General features: G+C 43.7%; 1 protein-coding gene across 3 annotated transcripts in view; it reads left to right on the top strand.

The window, feature by feature from the left end:
- The window catches only part of SFXN5 (sideroflexin 5), a 743,850-nt gene that overhangs the window by 22,643 nt on the left and 700,356 nt on the right, over positions 1-20,851 (top strand). For all 3 annotated transcript variants that reach the window (XM_030190957.1, XM_030190958.1, XM_030190959.1), the window contains one exon: positions 13,387-13,464. In XM_030190957.1, coding sequence (XP_030046817.1) covers positions 13,387-13,464 — 78 coding nt within the window. The remainder of the gene's footprint in view (positions 1-13,386; positions 13,465-20,851) is intronic.

Genomic DNA, 20,851 nt, shown 5'->3' on the forward strand with positions numbered 1-20,851 from the left:
CTCCTGTTTCTCTTCCCACCAATGCCTTGGAGCCATTTCTGATTAACCTGGAAGTTCCAATAAGCAGGAGGAAAGCACTAGTCCTCCCCCCACCCCCCCAAAAAAAGCCCATCTTTGTCCATGTGGTGCTGCTTCCTGCTTTTCTTTGCTGCTTGGCTTGCTGTGGATAGATCCATAAGAGAAAAAAAATGAGTTTCCTCTTTGTTACTGTAGCACTGTTAAAGCTACGCTTTGGTTAGTGAATGGGATAATGAGCAGAGACAAAAAGAGGGTAGTGGTGAGTAAGAGAGAGAACAGGTGAAGTGAGTGGGAGAGATGAAAAGAAAGTTACAAAAATGGGAAGTGAAAGAGGGGATTACAGTGGAAGAATAAAAAGAATACAGGTTGAGGGAGAGTGAATAGGCAGAAAGATGGAAAGGAGATTTAGAAAGGGAAGAATGAGAGATTCACTGTAGTTTTATTAAATGTGAACGTTAGTAATTTCAAGCAAATTATAAAAACTGGGGACCACTCCAGTGCCCCTTCTTCCATTCTGTCAGTTAAAAGTTTTAGCTCCATTCTGGGTCTTTCTATTGTTTATTTCTCATTATGATGTCTCACGGTATTGTGGCTCTTTTTGTATTTCTCTTCTTTTAGTTGTTAGCCTCTCTCCTCTTTTCTCCTCTCTTCTTCCCCCTTTTGTTGCATCGACAGCAACCTCTTTACCTTCTAAATTCTCAGTCCTCCATCTGCATCTCAATGTTAGACATCAATGCAAGGGTCTTGGGGCCTTCTTTCTTGGTGGTGCTCAAGAAAACAAACTTTGCATAATGCAGCAAAACAGTTTGCTTGTTCTTATAGTTATCATGATAATTTTGCATGCAATGTCTGCCATATAAATCTAAAAATTGTCGTACCATCCAGTGAGCTATTGCTTCTAAGCAAGATAAATGATGCATTTCCTGGAGTTTTTTTTTTGGTGATGTATAGAAAACTAAATCTAAAATTGGAATGGAATCAGCAGAGAAAGAGGGGCAGTATAGAATCACAGAGAGCAAGTCAACTTGCAATTGGGAATTCAAGGGTAAGAATCATCCACATATTGGTGAAAGTCAGGGAGCTTGGAGATAAGTATCCCTCAGAAGCACTTTCCTCATGAAACCACTGTACAAGGCTGGTGGATATTGATATATTATCCAAAATAATGAACATTAGAATAGCTCATTGTAAAACCTTAGTTCAAAAATAATAATTGTAAACATAGTAACATTTGTGGTTGGTCTTGAATAACAAGGGGTGTAAAGCTCATTCATTCCTAAACTTCCCCACTGTTCAGCAAAGTTATTCTACCAGCAACAAATTTCAAACTTTTGGAACAACCAATTTTCAGGTAGACAGAAAATTATCACTTCTGAGGTCAGCCCAGCAAATTTTGCCTTTTTGAGACAGCTGGATTCACAGCAACAAGCCCACCCAGCGAGGGAAGCAGGTGCCTGAGTCCCTGGATCCCCACTGGGGGGGCCTGCCTATTTCCCGAAAGGTGTGAGGATCAAATGATTGGAATTATACATGTAATTGTGGTTTAATTAAGCTCCACCAGGGAAACCAAGTAGGTACAGCAGATATTTCTGTCAGGCTAATTTGTTCTATGTGACATTGACTTAGACTGTTAACACACTGTAGGAAACATTTTCATTAAAGCAAGCTGGAGGCCTCACAATGACACACAAGCTAAGTGGAAATGTAACCAGGGTCAGAACTTCGCTGAGAAGTTAAAGGTTTTTATGTGTTAAGTACAGGATAAACTTATTAAAATATTTCTTCATAATGCACACACATGGTCCTTATTCAGATTGATTAACATGTCGGATCAACCCAGCAAAATCCTATTGTACTGTATTTCATAGACCCAGCAGTTTAGAATCATGTATACAGGCACTTCTGTGTTGAATGACCTGGCAGTACCTTTCTGATTCTTTGAACTAATGAGAGTTTCCTCAAAAAAAGAAGGGAAAGAGACCAAGTTTTACATATTAAGTCTGTAATTGCATCAAGAAGCTTCAGTGATCTAGAAAATATTCAAGGCACTATTGTATTGACTTCTTCACCAAAGGTTGGTTTAAAAAAAAATAAATTAAAGATGACAAAAATATATTCAAGGCAGCTCAAGAGTAATCCTGCAGCAGGGATTAGAAAATGTTACAGTGGTTTTTAATATTTTATAGTGCATTTTCATATACATTTATCTTTCTCAGCTTTTTGGGTGCAGTATCTTTGGGGGGGGGGGGGGGGGTTGTAACAAAGAGCATTTGTACTTAAACCAAAATAGTAGGTCCTGACTGCCCTACTAAATACCAGAAATATCTCCGATTTCTAATAGCAAATTGAATAATCTATAGTTTGGGTTTCTCTTTCCCACATGCATCACTTTGCACTTGCTCACATTAAACATCATACTGTACTTCAGTTGCCTATTTGAAAAAGTGACTGGTGGCTGCTTAACTCCTCCCCCTGTATTTCACGCTACTCCAAGAGGTTTTTTTTTAGTTACCCTTATATAAAATTAGGCGAGTCTTTCATAGATGTGTGATTATTACTTTGGTCTATCTGCCCTCTGCATCAGAAGCCTTTGAAAGTACTTGTACATTCAAGGACTTTTAAATTAAGATGGAGACACTAGTCTTTTTGTTTCATTGCAAGTGAGAAGATACACTAACAATCCACTTTAAGCTTAAGACTTCACTTAAATGATAATTATGTTGCAAGAAGCAGATTTATATTGCCTTTTTGCTATGTCTTTTCATTTTGCTAGATGTTTGATAGCATTTACATTTAAATACAATGCTTTGAAAGCCTTCAAAGAGAGCCTCAGTGTAGCATACGTGTTGTAAAAGGGTTCCAAATATTTGACTCAATTCACACCAGTGATTATATTGGTCAAAACATACACCAGTGTAAATGTAATACAGTGGTTCCCAAACCTGGCCATGGAGGCACCCCCAGGTGTGTCAGAAAGAAAATAGGGAAAACCTCTATGCAAACCAAACAGAACTCCAGAGAAAGTAGAGGATGACACACAGTTCCAACGTGTTGGCAGAACAAATAGTCTTTATTACAAAGCACCAGTTATCGACCCGACAAGGGTCCGTGTTTCAGCAGAGACACCACCTGCATCAGAGGTCTCTCTAAGCTCAATCTTCTGTGTATGGTTCTAGAAAAAGTGCAACCAACTATGTTACAAATAATAGAAAAAGTCACAATAAAAATGAAGAGTGTATCCACTAACATCTCTGCCACCTTTTTGTCTGGCAGCGGCAGAGATGTTAGTGGATACACTCTCTTCATTTACTTAATGGTGGTATTGCAATACAAAAACATATCAGTTTTGTAGAGCACAATTTTCTCTTTCAGATGATACTGTTGACAAGCTGATTCAGGCAGATTCTTTTTAAAGAAGTAACTGAAGAAGGCAGGCTTGGGAACCTGCAGTGAAGTAACTGAAGAAGGCAGGCTTGAGAACCTGCAGTAAAGAAACACACAATCAGGCTTGGGATCCTGCAGTAAAGATACCCACCCGTGGCTGTTACTGCTTGGCTATCGGGCGATGGGGATGCTGGTTTCAATGTGATAACCAGTAATGGCTCAGCCATCATGGACCAACGCAATACATCGCGCACACAAAATATAACATACTTTGACCTGAGTAAATGGCTACTTAATGGTGGCATTGCAAAACAAAAACATATCAGGGTTGTAAGCACAATTTTCTCTTTCAGATGATACTGTTCACAAGCTGATTCAGGCAGACTCTTTTTTAATAATTGGCTTTGAACTTTGGTACATTTTACCATTTGCGCTGACAGTGCCAACTTTGAAGAGATCCTGCAGGGCGGTTATAGATGCTGGTTAGTTGCAAATCTGCAGTATTATAATGCTTGTTCAAAATTTCAAGTCTGTATCTTTGTTTGCATGGAAGTTGTTGTGGTCTGAATATTGGTCCAAATATGTTTTGATGCATCGCGACCAATTTTGATGCACACTTTGAGTCAACTTGTTTGACTGGATTTTGCATCCATAATGTTAAAATGTATTTCATCAGAATTAGCATCAAAAACTGTACAGGATTCGAATTTTTTTAGCCATTCTTATAAATGTGTTTGGATTTTATTAGACCCCAAAAATGGCATTTTGGTAAATGTCGCACGCTCATGGACTGACAACCTTTCAGAAAAGGGGGTCTAGATCTGCAACTATTGCAGTTAGAGACCTCAAATTTTGGGAAACTTTGTTTAACACCTGACTCGAGCAACAGATAAAATTTGAACAAAATTGGAGACATGATGGTGGGAAGGTTTAGACCACTTGGCATGGAATGACCCTATTGTTACTCGCAGATTCTTATGTCTGGGAGGTTCAGATCTCTGTTATGATGTGTAGGAAAAGCTCCCTGACGTGTTATGTAATAGAATCATTTTGAAGATAAGATCAAAAAAGCAGCTTCTCTTATAGAGCACTGTAAAACACTCAAATTGGTCAGTGGTCTCTTTCATAAAGCATATGAGAGCAGACTTAATACTATCAATATGTATACTTTGGAAGAAAGTCAGGAGAGATGGGATATGATAGATGTTTAAATATCTCTGTGGCATTAATGTATAGGAGATGAACCTCTTTCAAATGAAGGAAAACTCTGGAATGAGAGGTCATAGGATGAAGTTAAGAGCTTATAGGCTCAGCAGTAATCTAAGGAAATACTTTTTCATGGAAAGAGTGGTGGATGTGTGGAATTGTCTCCTGGTGGAGGTGGTAGAGATGAGAAAGAACTGTGTCTTAATTTAAGAAAATGTGGGACAGGCACGTGGGATTTCTTAGGGAAAGGAGGAGATAGTGGTTGCTGTGGATGGGCCATTTGGCTCTTATCTGCTGACATGTTTCTGTGTTTCTTTGTCCACTTCTGACCCATTCTTCTCTCCTCTTTGCTCTCATCTAAGAGGGTAGAGAGCTCAGAACCCCCAACCAGTTTATCAGCTAAAACCCATGTGGGATTTGACAGCATTCCTGTTTACATTCCAGATGACCTTTCAAGTAAGAGGGAGGCTAAAGTTTTATGTAAACAGGCCCATTATTACCTCTGACCACTGGGCTTTACAGATCATTTGCTATGGGCACAAATTCCATCTATTTGACATACCACCAACCTTAACAAAATGCTCTTCGTGGGCGAACAGCATCAGGAAATTCTTATGAAAAAGCTATCCTCCTTCTTTGAGACCAAAGTGTTAAAATCTGTCTACCGGGGAAAGATCATGGGGATTTTATATCATGTATTGCTGGGCAGACTTCTACAGTCTATGCCCTGAAAATGGCAAAGAGAAATCAAGATCAGGTATACATATGAAGTATCATAATATATCTTATGCAATGAGTTTATCTTGTTGGGCAGACTGGATGGACTGTACAGGTCCTTATCTGCCGTCATCTATTACATATATTACTATGTATTTTCTGGCCACAAATTAAATTGGATGTTTCTACTCTATCCTAGACCTGAACAGATTTCTGATTTGAGAAAAGTTCAGGATGGTTTTACTGGTTTCCTTTCTTCAGGATGGAGACTGCATTTTTTTCTGGACTTAATGGAAACATACATCCACATAGATATACATCCCAAATACCAGAAATATCTCAGATTTCTAATAGCAAATTGAATAATTTATAGTTCGGGTTTCTCTTTCCCACATGCATCACTTTGCAGTTGCTCACATTAAACATCTGCCATTTGGATGCCCAGTCTCCCATTCTCGTAAGGTCCTGTTGTAAATTTTCACAATCCTCTTGAGATTTAACAACTTTGAATAACTTTGTGTCATCAGCAAATTTAATTACCTTACTAGTTACTCCCATCTCTAGATCACTTATAAGGATGTTAAAAAGCAGTGGTCCCAACATAGACCCTGGTGAACCCCGCTATTTACCCTTCTCCTTTGAGAATGCTGACCATTTAACCCACTCTCTTTCCTATCTTTTAACCAGTTTTTAATCCACAATACAGCACTACCTCTGCAGTCTTTAATGAGGTACTTTGTCAAATGCCTTTTGAAAATCCAGATACACAATGAGGGGCATAATCGAAAGGGACGCCCAAGTTTTGCTGAGGATGTCCTCGCAAAATGTCCCATCGAAGGGGTGGGGAAACCCGTATTATCGAAACAAGATGGGCGTCCATCTTTCGTTTTGATAATATGGTTGGAAACGCCCAAATCTTGACATTTAGGTCGTCCCTAGACTTGGTCGTTTCTGATTTTCGACGATAATGGAAACTAAGGATGCCCATCTCAGAAATGACCAAATGGAAGCCCTTTGGTTGTGGGAGGAGCCAGCATTCATAGTACACTGGTCCCCCTGACATGCCAGGACACCAACCGGGCACCCTAGGGGGCACTGCAGTGGAGTTCAGAAATTTCTCCCAGGTACATAGCTCCCTTACTGCGTGTGCTGAGCCCCCCAACCCCCCCCCCCCCCAAAACAAAAAACACTACTCTCAACTGTACACCACTACCATAGCCCTTATGGGTGAAGGGGGACACCTAGATGTGGGTACAGTGGGTTTCTGGTGGGTTTTGGAGGAGTCACATTTACCACCACAAGTGTAACAGGTAGTGGGGGTATGGGCATGGGTCCGCCTGCCTGAAGTGCACTGCACCCACTAAAACTTCTCCAGTTACCTGCATACTGCTGTGATGGACCTGAGTATGACATTAGAGGCTGGCATGACATATTTTTAAAGTTGTTTTTTGAGGGTGGGAGGGGGTTAGTGACCACTGGGGGAGTAAGGGGAGGTCATCCCCGATTCTCTCCGGTGGTCATCTGGTCAGTTCGGGCACTTTTTTGTGCCTTGGTTGTAACAAAAACAGGACCAGATAAAGTCATCCAAATGTTCGTCAGGGGCGCCCTTTTTTTCCATTATGGGTCGAGGACGCCCATGTGTTAGGCACGCCCAAGTCCCGCCTTCGCTACGCCTCCAACACGCCCCCGGGAATGTTGGTCGTCCCCGCAACGGAAAGCAGTTCAGGATGCCTATTTGGGCGACCTTGTGAGAAGGATGCCCATCTTCTGATTTGTGTCGAAAGATGGGTGTCCTTCTCTTTCAAAAATAAGCCCTGAATATCAACCAGTTCACCTTTATGCACATGTTTGTTCACCCCTTCAAAGAAATGTAGTAGGTTGGTAAGGCAAGTTTTCCCTTCACTAAATCTAATTGGCTTTGTCTTATTAATCCATAATTTTGAATGTGCTCTATAACTTTGTTCTTTATAATATTCTCTACTATTTTGCCCGGCACTGATGTCGGGCTCACCGGTCTGTAATTTCCCGAATCACCTTGGAACCTTTTAAAAAAATCGGCGTTACATTAGCCACCCTCCACTCTTCTAGTACCATGCTTGATTTTAATGGCAAATAGTTCTGCAAGTATCAGTACTCTGGGATGAATACCATCTGGTCCAGGCGCTTTGTTACTCTTTAATTTGTCAAATTGCGCTATTACATCTTCTAGGTTTATAGAGATTTCGTTCAGTTTCTCCGATGCATCAGCTTTGAATACCATTTCTGGCACCGGGGATATCTCTCCCAAATGTTCCTCGGTGAAGACCTAAGCAAAGAATTTGTTTAACCTCTCCGCTATGGCTTTGTCTTCCCTGAGTGCCCCTTTTACCCCTCGGTCATCTGATTCTTTTGCTGGCTTCTTGCTTTTGATATACCGAAAAAAGTTTTTACTATGTGTTTTTGCCTTCAATGCAACCTTTATTTCAAAGTCCCTCTTTGTCTTCCATATCATCACTTTGCATTTGACTTTGCCATTTCTTATGCTGTTTCTTATTACTTTCAGTCAGATCCTTCTTCCATTTCTGAAGGATTTTCTTTTAGCTCTAATAGCTTTCTTCACCTCACTTTTTAACCATGCAAGCTGAATATTACAGTTATTCATCACTCGGGAACAAAGCTGTTTACTTCAGTGGAGGAAGCGCAAATATTTGTACAACAGATGGCAACGGATCAATAATGCTGGTGATGTGATGCACTGAGCTGCTATAGAATTTTGGATTACAAATCACCTCGGATGAAATTGAACAAGGGTAATTGCCGCACAGAGGAACCCCGCAAAGTTTGGATATAGTATTGCAAGATGTTATTTTTATGTGAACGCCTACAGGATGAGAACCTTAGCATGAGACATTGAATTTATACAACGTATTGATGAGCATGAGAATTGAGTGGAAGACAACATGGTTGACAGGTACTGATAGGATATCTGTGATGCTGTATACGATGAACATGAGGCCCAGATTAACTAAAAGGAGAGCTGGATTACCATTTGGACAATTGTTGGTGCAATGACACTGTTTGAACATTATCCTGATCACTGAGGTCAGCACTGCAATTTCTAAACACCCTGGTATAAATGAAAGAAGCAAAAGCAAACTGTTGATAAGTGATGAAGGTATAGTTTAACGTTTGGGGAGATAGAATACCCGATAGGGGTGGTTGTGGGTTGGACAGAGAGGTCTGAATATGTAACAGGGAAGATGATGTGGCTTTAGGCTCATTTGCTTTGTTTGGAAGGAGGTATGGAATAATGAATGGAGGGGGGTTGGATGATGGGGAATACATAGGAGTAACTTGTAATAGTTATTAGGTGAATAATGATGAGCAAGATAGGTCATGGATAAGGGGAGTAGGGGCGTCGTAAGTGACCTGATTCCTTAGGGAATGGAAGGGACAAGAAGGGGGGAACTGGGAAGGGTAGGGGGCAGGGGGAGTTTGGGCTAAAACGAGGGCTGGGTGGATGGGGGTTGACTCATTCTGTGTCAGGCAATCAATGGCTGAAGCCTGTTAGAGACTGGTATTCACAAGAGGGAGGCTGGAGGCTGGGCTGGTTTCTTTCAAATGAAAAAGATGATTTGGGGATAGATTGGCTGGATACCGGAGGGTAACAGATTAAGGTAGCATCTTGGAATGTAGGAGGTATTCATTCCCCCATCAAGCGCTCCAAGATTTTGTGGCATCTTAAACGCATTGGAGTAGACATAGTGATGCTACAAGAAACACACTTGTCAGATGTTGAACACACTAAATTGGCTAGGTGGTGGGATGCAGACTGTGTTGCAACTGCGGCCTTGGGGCACAAAGGTGGGGTGGCAATACTTTTTAGAAAAGGGATAGCAGTCCAGGTGCACAAAACGATACAAGACCCGGAAGGTAGGTTTGTTTTCTGCATTGTTACTCTGAATCGACAAAAACTAATTTTGGGTAGCATTTATGCTCCTAACATAATAGATTTAAAATTCTATAAGAAACTGCTTAAGCAGCTCATGCAGCTAGAAACATTGCCCATGATACTAGGAGGAGATTTTAATATGGCCTGGGAGCCTATATTAGATAGATCACATCCCCCAACTGATCTACGACGGATAAGCACTAGGGGCTTGCCTGATTTCTGCACAACGCTTGAGCTAATCGATGTCTGGAGGACATTGCATCCACTAGATAAGGAATATACACATCAATCTAGAGCACACGCCACCTCGGCTAGAATTGATTACTTGCTTGCTTCCCGCACACTATTAACAGACATTACAGAGGCACATATAGATCCCTGCGTTATATCGTATCATTCGGTGACATGAATGGGCAGGAGTGGGGGAGAGGAGGAAGAGAAATTAAAAAGCTAGACGTTTCCAGCATACTTGTTAAGAGACGCACGATTTGGGGAATACTTACAAGCTAAATGGACCGAGTATAAACATTTCAATGAGGGGTCGGTTGTGAGTACCACTAATTTCTGGGAAGCCGCGAAAGCAGTTTTAAGAGGTGAAATAATAAGTTATGTAACCCAATATAAACGCGCAAGAGGTAGAGAAATTGTGCGGCTTGAAAAGCGACTGGGTAAATTGAATAGACAATACGGTTCAACCCCATGTACTAGGATCAGACAAGAGGTGATGGAGCTACAAACAACTTTGAACTCACTTTTACATGATAGAGAATTGAAATCTCAAGCCTATTATCGGTTCCAATTATATCGACATGGGAACAAAGGTGGCAAATACCTAGCTAGACTTATTGCATCAAAATATGCTTCTAGGACTAACAGCCATTAAAACCAAGAAGGAGAATTGTCTCCACTCTAACCAAGCGATTAGATTAGCATTCCAAACATATTATCAGAGCAAGAGGGACTTTCAGGAGAGATATACTTGGATGGGGTTAAGACCCCGAAATTACAACTTAGTGATTGTAATCAATTGAATGCCAAAATTAGTGCAGACGAGGTGGCCTGGGTAATAGCTCAGAGTAAATCAGGTAAAGCCCCTGGTCCGGACGGATATAAAGCAGAATTTTATAAGTTAATGGGAGACTCGGTGGTCCCTACTTTTGTCAAGGTGTTTAATGAATGGATGGAAATTCTAGCAAATAGATTGGGCAGGGTATTACCCCATCTTATCCATACGGCCCAGGTAGGATTCGTGCAAAGAAGATCAATCACCAAAAATTTGAGGGGAATTATAGCATCGCTGGAGGGATTGGACCACTCCCATGAACAGGCTTTAATGATAAGCTTCGACGCTGAAAAAGCGTTTGATAGAGTGGAGTGGCCCTTTCTGTACTCGGTGCTAGAGAATTACAGATTTCAGGGTAACTTTGTACAAGCGATTAGAGCATTGTATTACCTACCTAGAGCACAGGTTCTGGTAAATGGTAATGTATCGGGTGAAATTCAAATTTGTAGGGGTACTAGGCAAGGGTGCCCACTGTCACCTCTCTTATTTGCGCTTCAATTAGACCCTTTAATTAGAGACATATATGGCTGCAAAGCGATTCCTGGGGTACAACTTAGAAATCAAGAATTTAAACTTGCCGCGTTCGCAGACGACTTGCTAGTGATAATTACAAAACCGAAGGAGACTTTACAGAATCTTTTAGAGATATTTTGGGAATACGGAGATTATTCGGGCTTTAAACTAAACATAGACAAATCTGAAGCTCTTGCGATAAACCTAGATATCCAAACTCTCTGGCCGGATGGATTTCCACTGAAACGAGCGACAAATTATTTTACATATCTGGGGATTTTGCTGCCGTCCAGACCGAGGGAGATCCATACTTTAAATGTTACAAGACTACTGGAACAGACAGCTCAGCAGTTAGAATCATGGGGCACCTTAATGCTGTCCTTAGCGGGGAGGATCGGCCTCATCAAAATGGTGATTTTGCCGAGATGGCTCTATACATTACAGATTCTGCCCATAGTGTTACTGCAGAAGGATATAAAATGTTTGTATCGCTTGGTGTCCAGATTTTGTTGGGCCAAAAAACGAGCTAGGATGCAGTTGAAATATATGTTGGGTGGATGGAGACAAGGGGGATTGGGAATACCCAATATTAAATATTATAATATGGCATGTCTCCTGCGGCAGGTGCGAGACTGGCTATTCCACTCCCAGGAACACACACCTTTAGAGATGGAAGAAGCGTTGTATAATCCATATCATGGTATAACACTAGCTCATTTACAGAAGAGAGAGATTCCACATAGACTCCGACATAATGTGCTGCTTAACTCCATCAGAGCAGCGTGGAGGTTCTTAGGGACATTAATGGGTGGAGATCCAAGAGTGACTGACCACATAAACATAAGAGGAAATCCCGCTTTTGTGCCTGGGTTGGAGAACAAAACTTTTGATAGATGGGCACAGTTAGGAGTGACTCGCTTAGCAGATGTATTGGGGATATAATACCGCTGCCGCAGCTGTTGGCTCAGGGGGAGCAGGGATGGGGTGACACGTACGCGCATTGTCAACTTAAACATTATATACAAACTTTAGATAAAGACGCATTGCATTGCAAATTGGGGAATAAAATTAAAAACTTCTTTGACGAGATTTCTGAAAATGCTCCATCCATATCTCATATACATCAGAAACTGTGGGGGCTAGCTCCGGGGAAGGAGCTGACCCAGATTAGAAAGAAATGGGAAAAGGATGTGGGCCGTAATTTGGAATCTTGGGACATTATTGCGCAGATAAAAGATATACCAAGAATAATAGGGGGAGCAGCTTACAGGGAATGCGCGTACAGGATTCTCCATAGAGCTTATTTTATCCAAGTCCAGTTATATAAATCTGGGGGAATTGAGACAGCTCTTTGTTTGAAATGCAATATATATGATAACTCTTTGTATCATGCGATGTGGGGTTGCGTAGTAATACAGAGGTATTGGAGACAAATAGTTACTTACCTGACATGTGTGCTGTGTACTAGAATAAACATGAATGCACTGCAATTGGTATTAGATCTGAAAGAACCACCACTAAGACTAAATGCTGACAAAACATTACTGTCTCGTAAATTATGTCTGGTGGCGAAGAAATGTATTATGCAATATTGGACTGTAGCCACTCCGCCTTCTTACTGGCATTGGCGTAACCAAGTACATCAGTTGCTGGTGTGGGAGGCGAAAGAGGTGAAAGGATACTGCAAAAGGAAAGTGCGATTTCTTAAAATATGGGGATGCTACTTAGACAAAATGACACAGAAAGGTCGAAGTCTTGTTGTTAATAACTTGTAATGGTACAATGTTTCTTCATGACACTGTATGGTATTAGACATGAGTTAAGTAAATAAGTGGGGGGGGGGGAAGAGGGGGGGGGGAAAGGAAAAATTTGGAGACAGGAAAAGCTTTGTAATACAACAAAGTTATGTTAATGGATGTTATTGAACTGAGAAACAGTGTATTGAAGTATTTTATCTTTTGTACTGTTTTCAATAAAAACGTTGACATATAAAACTCTAATGAAAACTCTCCTTTTGTTGTCCAAATTAGAATAATTGACTATAAATGAAGAGTTGAGCTAGGGGAGGTGGGGGTGGGATGAGGACTGAACTAGGCCCTGCTGTGTCTTCTAGAGTCTATCTGTTGTTGCTGTATTGTTTTATTGTCCTTTATGTGATTATAATTTTATTATGTATGGTGGTTCTAACCTGCTCAGATGTAGTGATGGTGAACTGTAAAGCCTTTCAGATAAATAGCTGGCAGCATATATGTGTGTAGGCTTTAAAAATGGGGCATCTACTTATGGAAGCAATGCCACTTCCATGTTGAGGTGCAGATCTCATGCTATCGTTTTATCCACTTTTAAAATGATTGCTCCCATTGTATGTGCCAGCAAATACAAATGCACACTTACAGGTATTTTAGTGAAACCTCTGTGCCAGCCTAGGCTTTTTTAAAATACTGCTGGAATTGAACATGTCCTGACTTGAACATCTCAGTTCCAATCGTTCTTCTATGTGGAATAGTCCTTCAGATGTTGCAGTAGTATTTATTTGGTTTTCGTTAATTTTTAGAGTCATCTTAAAGAAGCTATACAGTTGTTGGAGGATTTTAAGAATGGGATGTCACCCCCAGGAGTCAGCGACAAAGAGGTAAATATTCTTATGCCAGAGGTTTTCTCTTTTTATGATATTCAACTTCAACTTTGGCTATAGTTCCCACTTGTATCTCTCAGAAAAATTATGGATTGATTTTCCATTCTAGTTTGACATAGTTACCATCTAAAAGTATAAATTTATTTTGTGCTTATGTGCAATATATGCTTGATCTAAGGAGAATGATCACAGGATTCTGGAATTAGGAGCTGCCACTTGCCGCAAAATTTTAGATCAAGCATCCAAAAATGTTCTTTGCGTTTAGCAGCCAGTACAAAAAGTTAGGAACTAATGGCTGAGATGTCTCCTGCTTCCTCCTCCATTGTCCTTATTAAAGTTAAAGAATGGGGGAGAGAGGGATTCTCCTCCAAGTTTTCAGCTGCTCTTTTAGAAACTGATTTAGTAATTTTCTAGTTTTGCTAAGTGAAGAGATTTTAGTAGATAAATCAATATATGGCTGCACATCCTTGGCAGAAGCCAGCAGCCTCCCATCCCCAAGCATACCAACAGCAGTATGACAGTATAGCCTTGATAAGTAAAGAAAAGAGCTAAGTGTTGCTTTGCTTCACATTTCACAATTACTTTGGTCTCCACTGCTCCCTCTCTTTTTTTATTTTTTTTTTTTCTCCTTCTCTTATACCCTCTCACCCCAGTGTTTACCTAGTCTCTTTCATATTCTTCCACCTAACCAGTCTCCCCCTTTCTCTCATATAGTCCTTCCCCAGGTCACCTGCCATCTGCCGGCATGCTTGGCACTTATTTATTTTATTTATTTATTTATTTGTTACATTTGTATCCCACCTTTTCCCACTTATTAGTAGGGTCAAAGTGGCTTACATAGTCCCAGAGAGGTGGTTACAGACTCCGATGTGAACAAATACAGTGTACGGGTACCGTTACAGTGAGAAATACAGTAAAGAAGTAACGGTAGGTTGGGGTGGTTCATCCCAAGCAGAATGCTAGGGTGGGATCATGTGTCGGGGTTGAGTACTGTCCATTTCCTGGTTAAATTGTCATATTTCATTATTCTGTATTTGTTAGTTCTATGGGGTATGCCTTTTTGAAAAGGTGAGTCTTTGGGTTTTTTTTTTAGGAATTTTAGATGATTATTCGTGTTTTTCAGGTATTTTGGCAGTGTGTTCCAGAGCTGTGTGCATATGTAGGAGAAACTTGACGCGTATGTTGATTTATACTTCAGGCCCTTACAACTTGGGAAGTGAAGGGTTAAGTACGTTCTGGCTGATTCAGTTGTGTTTCTAATTGGCAAGTCGATTAGTTCAGTCATATAGCTCGGAGCTAGACCATGTTTCCTTAGCCTCAGTAACAGATAAATCCAGGAACTGGTGGGGGTTGTGTCCATCTACCAGCAGGTGGAGATAGAGAACACTAAAAGTAGGCATTGACCTCCTGAACACAGGTCCCTCTACCTTTAGTATATCTCCATCTCCAGCAGGTGTTGGACGGAGCTTCCCAGCTCCTGGATTCTGTGCTTGAGGGAACTCCTGGGTTACCCAGTTGAGCTGTGGGTGTGTGGCTGGTGGTGCCCACTTTGAAGGCATACTTGGGTATCAAGTCCTTGCCTTACCCTTTTCTCCCTCTTTCCCAGTTGGCTGCTCTGTGTTGTTCTCTGAGTTTTCCCATTGACTTTGCTCACAAAAAAAAGACAGCACGTTTCCAGACCCAAGCTCTCTGGACCAGGTGCTGGGACGCCGCCTTGTTTTCAGGCTCCTGCGGGGAGTGGCTATACTGGACTGCTGTGCCTGAGAAGGCTGAGTGTGGCTGGCTTCGCGACGCTTTCACCCGTTCCCCGCCCCCCCCCCCCCCCCGCTACCAGCGCGAGTGAGGCTATGGCTTCCGAGGCGGTTAAACGCTGTCCTTGCTGCGGTAAGAGACACAGCGTGACAGGGAGTTGCAGAGAAGGCTGCCTTGAGGGAGCGGGGTCTGTTCCTCTGCCGGCAGCCTCTGAAGCGGTTGTTTCCTGTTCTTTGGTGCTCATGACGGGCGCCATCTTGGAGTCGAGGGAGGCAGTTTGGATGGTTCCAGACGTGGAAGACCTCAGAGGAAAGGCTAGGAGCCTTGTTGAGGGCAAGCTGGTGCCGTTGGAGGCTCGGGGGTTAGGAGCGCAGGAGAGTTTTTCCTCGCAGCAGCAGGGGGACCCGTTTTCTGCAGAGTTCATTCTCCTTATGCACCAGGCCTTTTTGTTAGAGGGCCTCAATGAGTTCTCTGCCTCTGCCCCCTCAGCCTTCAGTTGCCTCGGTGCAGGGGGCTCCTAATTTGGAACCAGATGGGGTGCAATCATATTCTGAGGACCCACCTTCTCTGAAGCGCAGATGGGTGTTGTCCTCCTCGGAAGTGGGCTCTATCATCTTCCTTTCTCCTCAGCTTTCCCTGTTTGAGAGTACAGGTGGTACCGCCAGGTCTATTGGGCTGGGGGATCTCGAAGATGGGGAGCTGGGACAGGATGAGCAAGATGATACGAAAGCAGTACGTATTTTTCATAGAGATGAGCTCCCCTCCCTTATTACTGAGGCCTTACAGGCGCTCAATATTAAGGACCCTGAGGCGGCTTCAGCTCGACGGTCAACATCAAGATGGCCAGCACCTAAAAGCCCGCCCGTGCTTTTCCGGTACACGAGGCCATTCGAGAGCTTATTTCGGATCAGTGGTCTGACCCGGATGGGAGCCTGAAGGTAGCGTGCACGATGGCCCGCCTTTATCCGTTGGGAGAGTCTCATCTGATGCTTTTTGCGTTTCCTAAGGTGGATTCCCTGGTGGCAGCGGTCACCAAGAAAACCACTCTACCTGTGGAAGGGGGTGTCTCCCTCAAAGATATGTAGAACCGCTGTCTAGAGGCAACCTTAAAGCGTTCTTTCGAGGTTTCGGCCTTGGTTCTCTAGGCTGCTATTTGTAGTTCGTACGCAGCTAGAGCCTGTCTTTCTTGGCTTCAGAGTTCAGTGGAGCAGAACGTGGAAACTTCTACCTCTTTTCCAGAGTTGGCCCCCAGGATGAAATCAGGGCTTGCTTATTTGGCTGATGCTTTGTACGATTTAGTGAGGGTATCTGCTAAACAGATGTCCCTAGCTGTTTCAGTGTGGCGTGTGCTGTGGCTGCGCCATTGGTCATCTGATATGGCGTCTAAGCAGCGCCTCACTAAATTGCCCTTTAGGGGTAAGCAACTGTTCGGTGAGGAATTGGGAAAAGATTGTCAAAGATCTCGGGGATTCCAAGTCCCAGTGCCTGCCGGAAGACAGGCTCAAGCCCGGTTCCAGAGTTTCCTCTGCGAGGCCAAGATTTTGGAACACCCACAGATACTGTCCTGGCCAATCCTCTGTGCCTTTTCAGCATTCCAGATTTCAGCAGCGTTCTTCCTTTCGTTCAGATAAAAGACCCGCGGCCCCTGCACAGAGGCAGGGAGCGCCAAACCGTGCTTCCCAATGATGGGATGCTGGTCCACTCTTCCGTGCCGTGAATAGGAGGCCGTTTATCCTTGTTTTTCGAGGAGTGGACCAAAGTCACGACAGACCAATGGGTTCTCGATTTAATCAAGAACAGATACCAGTTGGAGTGTGCGGCTCCCATTGGAGACGCCTTTTTGGAATCCTGGTGCAGTTACCGACACGCTGCACTCTCTTCTGGATTTAGGGGCGGTGATTCCCGTCCCTCAGTCCGAGCTTCGGCTAGGACGTTAATCTATTTTGTGGTTCCTTGGAAAGGAGAGTCCATCAGGCCAGTACTCGACTTAAGAAGAGTCAACCAGTCTCTGAGAGTGCGTCACTTCCGTATGGAGACACTGAGGTCGGTGATAACAGCGGTGCAGCCCAGGGAGTTTCTGACTTCATTGGACTTAAAGGAGGCATATTTGCACATTCCAGTTTGGCCCCCTCATCAGAAATTCTTAAGATTCGCTATTCTAGGCCAGCATTTTCAGTTCCAAGCCTTACCGTTTGGGCTGGCCATGGCTCCATGCACCTTTTCCAAGGTAATGGTGGTGGTGGCGACATTCCTGAGAAGAGAAGGGGTCAGGGTTCATCCATATCTGGACGATTGGCTCATTCGGGCAGACTCTGCTCAAGAGAGTCAGTTAGCTACGGCACGGGTTATTGAAGTGCTCCAGTCTCTCGGGTGGATCGTCAGTTTTCCCAAGAGTCATCTGGAACCCTCTCAGGCTCTCGACTATTTGGGAGTGTCCTTCAACGTGGAATTGGGCTGTGTCTTTCTCCCCAGCAGTAGGCGACTCAAGTTGCGATCGCAGATTCTCCAGTTATTGAGCATTCTTTGTCCGTGGGCGTGGGATTTTGTGCAGGTTCTAGGCCTCATGGCAGCCACTCTGGACGTGGTGCCGTGGGCGAGATCTCACATGAGACCCCTGCAGCATGCCTTACTCAGGCAATGGTCACCGACGTCTCTGGAGTATCAGGTTCGGTTGTCATGGACCCCAGTGGTCAGAAACAGCTTGGACTGGTGGCTGTTAGGGGACAATCTGAAGTGCGGGATGCCGCTTGCTTCCCCTCAATGGGTACTAGTGACTACCGATGCCAGTCTGTCGGGATGGGAGGCGCATTGTCTCCACCAGTATGCTCCGGGGCTATGGTCAACTGTGGAGTCGAGCTGGTCCATCAATCATCTGGCGTTGAAGGCCATTCGTCAAGCTTTTCTGGCGTTTCACAAGATCCTGGAAGGGAAAGCAGTACGGGTAATGTTGAACAATACGACAGCGGTGGCCTACATCAACAGACAAGGCGGCACACAGAACAGTGCGTTGGCGAACGAAGCAGCCATAATTCTGGCTTGGGTGGAGCGACATCTTCTTCTGTTTTCGGCGGAACACATTGCCGACTTGGAGAATGTGCAGGCTGATCTTCTCAGCCACCAGTCCCTCAATCCAGCGGAGTGGGAATTGGTGTCGGACGCTTTCAAGCAGATTTGCAGCAAGTGGGGCACTCCTGGAATCGACCTCATGGCATCCAGTTCCAATGCCATAGTCGCACAGTTTTTCAGCAGATGAAGAGAGCGAGGGTCCATGGGGTTGGATGCTCTGTCCCAACCGTGGCCGCTGGCCAAACTTCTATATGTGTTTTCACTGTGACCCTTGATCGGTCGGGTTCTTCAACAAATTCGTCTTCACGCAGGTCTAGTGATCCTCGTAGCACCAGATTGGCCGTGGTATCCATGGTAGGCGGATCTGCGCTGGTTACTGGTGGGGAACCCGTTTCGTCTTCCTCTCCTTCCAGGCCTGTTACACCAGGGTCTGGTGGTTTTGGAGGATCCTTGCCGCTTTGGTCTTATGGCTTGGCTCTTAAGAGGGAGAAGTTGAGGAAGAAGGGTTATCCGGAAGAAGTGGTAGTAACCTTGATCAGAGGGCGGAAGAGATCCACGACTGCAGCCTATGCTAGAGTCTGGCGAGCTTTTGAGAAGTGGGGTTCTGAGCATAATTGGAAACCGATGCAGGCTTCAGTTTCCCAGATCTTGGCTTTTTTGCAGTAGGGTCTGCCGAAGGGTCTGGCATACAATTCTCTTCGGGTGCAAGTGGCAGCTGTGTCGTGTTTTCGAGGCCGAGTAGCCAGTTCGCTGGCAGCTCATCTGGATGTTGCACGCTTCTTGCGGGGAGCATTGAAGCTTCGTCCTCTGTTGCATTCTCTGTGTCCTACTTGGAGTTTGCGGCTTGAGCTGCAAGCTTTGCAGTTGGCTCCTTTTGAGCCGCTACGGCAGATTTCGCAGAAAGACCTGACACGGTGTTTTTGGTGGTGCTGGCATCGGCGCGTAGGGTGTTGGAAATTCAGGCTCTCTCGTTTCGAGATCCCTTCTTGCAGTTTTTGGAATCTGGGGTCATGGTTAGCACGGTACCATCTTTTCTGTCCAAGGTGGTTTCTGAGTTTCATCTGAATCAACCTCTTTTTCTTCCTTCCTTTCGAAAGGAGGACTGTCTGGAGTCTTTTCGACAGCTGCGCCTTTTAGATGTCCGGCACGTACTTTTGCAGTACTTGCACATGTCAAACGAGTTTCGGTGCTCTGATCACCTGTTTGTCCTTTTTTTGGGTCCGCGACGATGGTTTCCAGCTTCTAAGGCCACAATTGCGTGTTGGCTTAAGGAGGCCATTGTCTCAGCTTATCTTTTGGCTGGGCAATCTCCTCCAGAGGCCTTGAAGGCGCATTCCATGCGGGCGCAGGCTTCCTCTTGGGCGGAGACTTGAATGTTTTCAGTTCTGGAAATTTGTCAGGCGGTGACGTGGGCGTCTCATCTTTCGTTTGTTAAACATTATCGCCTGGATGTTGCAGCTCGAGAAGGTGCGAGTTTCGGAGCGGCGGTTCTCTCTCTCTCGAGGAGCTGCAGCTTACCACCTGTTTAGGGAGTGCTTGGGTACATCCCACCAGTTCCTGGATTCATCTGCTGTTGAGGCTAAGGATGGAAAAATTAGGGCTTACCTGATAATTTTCTTTCCTTTAGTCACAGCAGATGAATCCAGCATTCCTCCCTGCTTGCAGTCTATACACATTTAAGAAAAGTCTTTGGACACTGTCTGTACAGATTTAAGAGGGACTTTCATAGTCTATGCCATTAGTTACTCTGTTTTGAGTATGGTTCGCTCCAGTTGAACAAGTGTTCTTTTATTGTGAGTTAAGTCATGTTTCTATTTCTTTCTCTGCTTTGGCATTATTTCTATACTAAAGGTAGAGAGACCTGTATTCAGGAGGTCAATGCCTACTTTTAGTGTTCTCTATCTCCACCTGCTGGTAGATGGACACAACCCCACCAGTTCCTGGATTCATCCACTTCGACTAAAGGAAAGAAAATTATCAGGTAAGCTCTAATTTTACCATTATTTTGTGAACAAAGGTACAAATGTTGAAAACGATATGTTCTTTGATTGGTAGCCAGTGTAGTTTTTCCCGGAGGGGTTTTGCGCTTTCAAATTTAGATTTTCCATAGATAAGCCTGGCTGCCGTATTCTGAGCAGTCTAGTCTGTAGTTTCCTTAGGATTTGTTCTTTGCAACCTGCATATATTCCATTGCAATAATCAGCTTATTCCCCCTCATCTTATTTTGTGCTCATGCCCAACAGTTTTCCTTTTGTTCACATTGTGGATTGGGTCTCAGTAAGTTTGAACCGTATTTCAAGCGATCAACTGGAAGTTTCTTTCCATGTAGCTTAAACTTACTGAGAACTCACTTTCATATAATGACTGGCTCTCATCTTTCCCTGGAGGCTGTGAATGTTGTCTCTGTAGACCTTCACCCTTAACTGGTCTAAGAATTAGAAGCCAAATTCAGGAAGTGAAACCAAGTTTCCTGCACAGTAGTGTGAAGTAGTGACACTGAGCTATGGTCTGGCTCATGAAACATGTTTTTAGTGATGAATTTTGCAAGCATTATAGTGGTTCATAA

Source organism: Microcaecilia unicolor, chromosome 2, assembly GCF_901765095.1.
Source record: "Microcaecilia unicolor chromosome 2, aMicUni1.1, whole genome shotgun sequence".
NCBI lineage: Eukaryota > Metazoa > Chordata > Amphibia > Gymnophiona > Siphonopidae > Microcaecilia > Microcaecilia unicolor.